This window comes from Temnothorax longispinosus, unplaced genomic scaffold (genome assembly GCF_030848805.1).
Source record: "Temnothorax longispinosus isolate EJ_2023e unplaced genomic scaffold, Tlon_JGU_v1 HiC_scaffold_491, whole genome shotgun sequence".
Lineage (NCBI taxonomy): Eukaryota > Metazoa > Arthropoda > Insecta > Hymenoptera > Formicidae > Temnothorax > Temnothorax longispinosus.
In genome coordinates, this window is record NW_027270332.1 from 627 (window position 1) to 8,156 (window position 7,530).

Genomic DNA, 7,530 nt, shown 5'->3' on the forward strand with positions numbered 1-7,530 from the left:
CATAGCCGAATTTCCAGATAATGATACATTTTTGGCAAAATTTGTAAGCTTCTATGTACCGAGAATTTTGCAGTATTCTTCCTTAAACGCACCAAATTTACTGCATTCGGTGAATGACATTGAAGGTAATAAAATAAATTAAAAAATTTACAGAATACTTTGTCTGAATACATATCTTAATAAACTTTTTTTATAGATAATTTGAAAGCTTTGATTTGCTACCGCATCTACTGCCATCTCCTAATTACACCAAACGAAAAAGAAATGTAAGTATATTTGTGTGTATATGTGTTGCGTGCGTGTGTGTGTGTGTGGTGCGTGTATGTGTACGTATATTTTAATATATTTTATTGCAACAGAAGTTATTGCACACATATGTATATTTTTAGGACAAAAAGACAGCACAAGTAAAAAACAAGGACAGCCAATGTATCTCAGTGGGATATTCAAATGTATGTGCTAAAATAACAATCCCGCATAACAGTTTACTAATTTTTAAGAATGTAAGTATCTAATCGAAAGTATATTATTTCACTCATTAAGCTATTTTCATTCAATAATCATTGAGGTTTAATTAATATATATTTGCACTTTAGGCACAAGATAATTTATTTTTAAATGAGTGCTCACAAGTTGATAAGGCTAATAAAAGGAACGTGCAACCTTATTTAATATGTAGTATGACTACAAAAGAAAGAAAAGGAATTTTTTACATAAAGGCAGATGATCATCTGATCGAAATTGGCAACAATGGCTTACAAGCTTTCGATATTCTCTTAAAATTACACTATTGTTTTGACATACAGTTCTCTGCAGATTTGGCTAATTTTTTATGATTTTATCACTGGTTGTGTGCTACATTTAGTAGAACCAAAAGCGTGTTGTAGAGCATTTGATGTGACACTTAAAAATTTATCGTTAAACACCAGCGTTGCATTACATGAGTAAGTAAATGAAATACATTAAGGGTTTACAAAAGTACTAATGAAAAGCTAACACTGATTGTATTATAATATTTTACAAATGTATCCACGTTTTAAGGATTACAAGCGAATTAGTAAGATAGTATTTTATTTTTCTTTTTAAATATCTTATATAAAAGTTTTTTTCTTTATTATTAATATTATATTTAGTACTTTTGTGTTTGTTTTAATAAATACATTATATACTTTATATATAAATAATTCAATATATATAATGTTTTTTTCTTAACTTGTGCAATTATTTGTCTAACCTATTTCTTTAATATATACCTCTCACATAGTTTTACCATCTCCAGTTGATTTATATAACCAACCGATTATTCCATTGGGATTAATCAATCGCATTTGTCGTTAAAGCAAAATTAACAAATGCGATTGATCAATTTCAATGGAATCGACCGGTTAAATTAACTGGAGTTGGTGAAACCGGCCCTAAGAATAAATATTTGACTTCAACTGTAGTGATTGTTCACTCGTAACAATAGAGTGAAAGCTTCACTTTAAGAAAAGGTGAAAAATTCACTCTGATTGAGTAAATTATTTTATCTATAATGGAGTTAAACATTTACTCCAAACGAGTGAAACAATCACTTTACGGTTGGAGTCAATATTCACCCTTATAAAAAGTGCAATGTCACTCCATTTCGCGCGGCAGTATTGTGACTATCGACCCGAGTGAATTTTAACTCCTTTTGAGTTAAATCTCACTCGAAGAAATTTAGAGAGCATATGAGCCGAAAACAATGTATACGGCGTATCAAAAGCGATAAACTTGACTGATCATCCGGATAGCGATAATACAAACGGCCGATACGGGCGGACCGAGACACATCCCATGGCGCGAAGGACGACGAAGGAAGGGTGATGTCCTGCGCAATGGCGCGATCAGTTGGCGGGTACCAACAATTTGAACCCGAGATATATCAGTCGAGTTTTTCGATAGAATGGCGCGCGTACGGGTCCCGTGAGAGCGACAAAACAAACTCCAGAGCAGTTGAGCTACTGGATCGCAAAATCGCGAACCCAAACCCCGCCGCGAGAAGCGACAATGAATTAGGGTTCAGGGGGACCCAAAAGGTACAGCGGTACCACCCGCGACGTTATCCGACCACCGGGTCGCGATATCTCGAACCGGACATTTCCCGCGAGGTATCGCGAGATAAAGGGGCCCAATGGGTCAAAGAAACGACATAGTAACGGGCCGTCGACATGCGATGAGCGAAACGCACTGATCTCTATATAACACTGGATGGCGTATGCTATGGAAAAGGACGATAAATTGTGTTACGCATTGAAGACCCGGCAGCCATCTTTGATGAGGTAAAATATGCACTTTTAGGCGGTAAATTCAAATGGGGATAAAGTAAAAAAGTAATAATATGAAGACTTATTTGAAGATTTTTATAGTTAAAACGTAGAAATTACAGTACTCTATTATGGGAAAATTATTATTACTATTAAAAGTATTTTTTACTGCACGTACAATATGTATTCACTTGGATTAAAACATGAATTGTATATACATTTTACCATGTATACAACATCGTATTTTAAATAGGAGACGTAAATAGCAAGTTGAAAATGAGCTCAAAATATAAAAATACGTAAAACTAAATTAAAGATATACAGAAAAATGTCTAAAAACACGTTTTGTGAAGGAAAAAATGTAAAAACAATAAATTGTTTGGTTTATTTTATTTTCAAATTCTTTACAATAAGTATTGTAACTAATAAATTAATGTATTGTAAAGTAAGTCTTAGAAGTATATATAAAAATATTGAATGTAATAAATAAAAAATAATGAATAGATATTAATAATACATAAGATAAAAATTGCAATTAATATTAAATATGTACAATTATGGATTAAATAAATTGATTAGAGATGGAATTCTGATTGTAAATGTAATGTAAATGTAATGTAATATATAAAATTAAAAAAATGTGTATATAAAATTTATATACCTACTGGTGGATCAATGAATCCTCGTTTTCCATCAATATTTCAGTGCAAATTTTATTTTGCAGTATCTGCAAGCAGATCAAAATGTTAAGAATCATAATTATGTGAAGAAAACGAATGGTTTTATCCAGTGGTGGCATTACAATTAAGTTTTAAAAATTATATTTATATAAAAATTATATTTATTTTTTACTGAATTCAGTACAAATATAAATAAAATCTTACATCAGTGAAACCTTACAAAAAAAGAACAATAATTTCAGAATCTGAATAACAGTATAAAATAATTGAAGAAAATAAAAAACTCATCTATAATGAACAAATTATATTACAGCTCAAGTTTTTTTGGTTCATTATGCCAAGCCATGCTATTGTGCTACCTGTTGCAACACTTTCATGCTATTCATGCTTGTTTTATTGCACTCCATGCAAAAGACAAATAATAAATATAAGTTAATCTCTCGAATATATGGAAATGCTTTATATTATCCTAAGGTTGCCTTTCAGACAATAATCTTTAATAGACTAGCATAAAGTTTAAAACAATACTCATTTTGACTAGTCAATGTTAGTACAAAGAAAGGAAGACTAGTCTCTGCTATAATATTACTAAAACCAGCTATCACTGACGTTCCCAGATAATTCGTCGAGTTAGGTGATGACGAACTTTTGTCCCAACAGCAGTTTGAGACGCTATCTTTGTCGCAGCATAGAGTCTTAAATTCAAGTATACTTTGCACACTTGCTTTGAAAGGAAATAAATGTGATTTGTATCATTAGCTGCATCATCAAACATGTGTTCGTTTAACTGTGGAAATAATGTACAAGGCGGTTGTACAAGATCATGCAAAACCTTTGAGCAAACGAGAGCGGGAAAATTAGGTTCGACAGGAACCATACCGTTAAGTTTATCTAGGGAATGCTTCAATAACTTTTCCGTTGTTTCACAAATCCGAAGAACAGATTCACTAGGAAAAATAAACCTCCGTTAGTTTTAGCCTCTATAAGACAGTTCTGTTCGAATTGTGCCAAATGTTGATCATCTTGAAGCAGAGCATTTCTGCATGTTTCACATCGGACAATAGATTTATTTATTAATTTTCTCACAACCCAACCGGCAATGAAACCTACACATGCTTTTGAGAAAGTTGAGAGCTCAGGCACAGTGATCATAGAGTCATCAAATTCTTTTAAAAAATGTTCCTCTGTTTCATTCTCTTCGTTATAATTCTCTAAATCATATTTTTTTTCTACTCTGATATTAGCAATTTTGTCGAAAACGGTTGGATCATACAAATCAATTTTTTTTTTACGCGTAGAAGTTACTGTTAAAATACTCGTGGAATCCATTGCTTCTACATTTCCATTGACGGCTTGAACCTGATGATGAATTAAAAGTCTTTTGTAAGCTGACATAAATTGATTGGCGCTCGGATTGGGCACCAACCACCGCGACTTCTAATAGCACAAAAAAACAGTTCTAGATGATCCTGACTGAATTTGTAAGTTAATAAATATTTCAGCTGAGAAGTTTCAGGTTTGACGTAAGTGTCAAAAATTGTTATCATGGATAATATCGCTGTAATAAACCCTGTGAAACCAACATATCTTTTCGTACGGATTATTGGAGTACCGGCAACGTCCGTGATGCCTTGCATATATTCAACGTTTGATAAAATCGACGGTCGCCAAAATTCCTCGTTGCATTTTCTCAAAGGAGCTTTAAACCCTTAGCAAAGGGATTACGTGAATTTAAAAAGTCAAAGATTCTATTAATGCCCTAATAAACCTCACAGTTGCCTCAGATCCTCTGAATTCCTTTAAATGTAGGTATTTATCACAAAATTCAATTGAATCTGCAACACTGTCACTAAGAGTTTGAGCAGCCAAAGCGACTTTCATTTTTCATCTTCCAATAATGGATATGTGCCATTCTCAATTTGTTCCCAGCTCTCAATCCTTCTTTTTCCTGTAATTGAGCTAGAGCCTTGATAAATCTCCATTCAATAGAGTTTCCTTCAGCATCTTTTAAAATTTGTAAATCTCCTAATGTATTTCTTGTAAGTTTAAGCATGTGACAAGCGTCAAAAATGACATGAATTTTTTCTTGAGTGGACGGATGCGAAAAAAAAAGGTTTCAAATCTAACAAATCAAAAGACGCACCAAGAGCGCGCATTGTTGCGAAGTGCTCTGGTGGACCATCTAATGTTAAGGAAACAACTTCTACTTCAATTTCATGAAGGCGAATTAAAGCTTCTCTGATAAGTCCCGAATTTGTAGCAGAATTGATTCCATTAATTAAAAATATCCTAAAGGAATTTTCCACGACTCATCTAAGCTCACAACCATCATAACCAATGCGTCTTTTGCTAACGGAGTAGTCTGATTTGGTTCCATTTCAGTACCGAAATCCACACATCCATAAGTTTTTCCATTAGAAAGTTTTTGCAATGATTTTTGAATAGATATTTCATCCAACATAAAAGCTACCAGAACTTTTTTTGTTAGACTTTTTTGATGCTGCAACTTTTTGTTTTAAAGCGTCAAAACTTTCGGAAGTAAAGCCAGGTGCACCATCGATTGTAGAATACCAAGAACGAAGGGTACTAGGGTGTGGCAAAGCCTTGCAAAATTTTTGCCTAACAAATCCGTACGCTTTGGGAGAATAAAAATGGAGAGTCATTGCAAACGACCTAAGAGCTGCTGGATACTTTTCTTTAGATATGCCTGGTTCTTTATTCTTAATATTCTTACGCTGGCACTTCCATTGTCTTTTCTTTGGCTTATTATTTTCTTTGTCATTTTCTTTAATTATTTTACTTTGATTATTATTAAATCTCTTTATAAACTGGGAAACGTCAGTACTAGCAATAGAATCCAAACACTGTAAACCTAATTCTGGAATAGCACGAGCTTGTCGTAATTCACTTACAATGCCTTTTAATGAAGTAATCTTTTTTTTTAAACGTGATTTGTGCTGTCTCAGAACGTGCGCCTGCTTCATCAAATCTTGTGTTTTCTTTTTTTGCTGAATATACTTTTTCCTCATCGTCTTTGGAGATGCTTCATACTGATGATCATGCTTCGTGTGAAGAATTCGTTTCCTAATACTCCGTGGTGTTTGTGGTGTCCTGCTGCGAACTGGACTGTTTACTTCTTCAACAGCTAAACTCGTAGAAAGTGCTACATTTTCCTCGCAGTGTTCGACTGTCAACATTCCGAAAAATTTGTTATCAGACTTTAAATTACTAGATTTTCTGCATTAACTTCTTATATATACACTTAAATCATGTATACCTGAGGAACAATCCATCACAGCTTCTCTCTCTGAATGCATTGATGTGCTAGTAAAAAGACTGCTACTTCTTTGAATTTTAGAAGGAGATGTGGAAAATTCTGACGAAATACGCTTTGTACCTTGCTGCCGTGTTATTGATTGATTATCGTTACTATCATATACTATTACATCACATGAATTGCTTATATTTCCTTGCATTTCTCCTGCAATGGATGTCCCTACAAATGTATATATTTCTGTATACAAAGTGCATTTATTTATTTATTTATTTTACTAAAAAGTTATTTTAATGCACAGCAATATTAATAAAACTAAATAATTACAACTGAAACAATTTATAAATATAATACATTATCATACCTCCGCTATCTGCAGATGAAAACAAAGTTGGCACTGCATTTGCTTTAAGAACTAAACCACGACCTGATGATCGTAAACATTTTTCATCAAAATGGTAACTACACAGCAAACTTTTCTCATTTGGAATGAAATCTTGCAACTTCATTGTCGCTACCCATTTCTCCAGTAATTTGGGATTATTTAAGGGAAATCTGTTTAAAAAGTATTTTAAAGTTCAAATACAAATATTTCGAGATAAACACTACAATTACAGATTTTTCTTGTATTTAAAATAAGTGATTATTTGCATAAATAATTCTTATTACTTGTGGAATGATCTTTTTTTATCCTGTCCTTTCACTGCATGACAGTAAGCACAAACTGATTTGTACTCCCCAAATATTATTGGAATACTTCCAATGCGTAGGCATTCTTATTTGTACCTTCTTGAAAAGATTTTTCTTCGAAATGATCCGAACATAATCTTGAATGCTTTGTCGGTATAAAGTTTGGTCCCAGACCCATCTGTTGCAACCATGATTGCAAAATTTCCTTATCTTTCAAAGGAAACCTTTACAAAAAATATTATTTTACAATATCAATTTTTAGAAAAAAATTAAATAAAATACAAAAAAGAATGACAAAAAGGAAATAACCTATAAGACATAAACATGAGTTATGACTTGTATACTTACTTATGAAGTGTTCTACTTTCGGTCCCTTGTTTAGAGCCACAAAAAACACAGGATGACACCATTTTCAAAACGTATTTTTTGTAAACCACAACGATACAGACATATTTAACTCACATCTCTCTTAATACAACCCGAAACAGCACTGAACTCCAACAGTAGACGCCGCCATATTAGCATATTTTACCTCATCAATCATGGCTGCCTGGTTTTCAACTCGTAACAAGGTTTTCCATAGCATACGCCATCCAGT

The 7,530-nt window shown here is 33.0% G+C and overlaps 1 protein-coding gene and 1 long non-coding RNA gene across 2 annotated transcripts; one reads left to right on the forward strand and one right to left on the reverse strand.

The window, feature by feature from the left end:
* Window positions 1-214: 214 nt before the first annotated feature.
* On the forward strand, window positions 215-1,141 carry LOC139824651 (uncharacterized). The gene is made up of 3 exons (XR_011735207.1): window positions 215-266; window positions 390-503; window positions 597-1,141. It is a non-coding gene; the product is annotated as an uncharacterized lncRNA (long non-coding RNA).
* Window positions 1,142-2,659: 1,518 nt separating this feature from the next.
* On the reverse strand, window positions 2,660-7,511 carry LOC139824650 (uncharacterized). The gene is made up of 7 exons (XM_071797183.1): window positions 7,395-7,511; window positions 7,281-7,305; window positions 6,912-7,156; window positions 6,607-6,797; window positions 6,246-6,464; window positions 5,881-6,155; window positions 2,660-3,015 (listed from the first exon to the last, which is right to left on the reverse strand). The coding sequence occupies exons 4-7, from the start codon at window positions 6,749-6,751 to the stop codon at window positions 2,950-2,952; spliced, it is 705 nt and encodes a 234-aa protein (XP_071653284.1). The 5' UTR covers window positions 6,752-6,797; window positions 6,912-7,156; window positions 7,281-7,305; window positions 7,395-7,511; the 3' UTR covers window positions 2,660-2,949.
* Window positions 7,512-7,530: the final 19 nt, after the last annotated feature.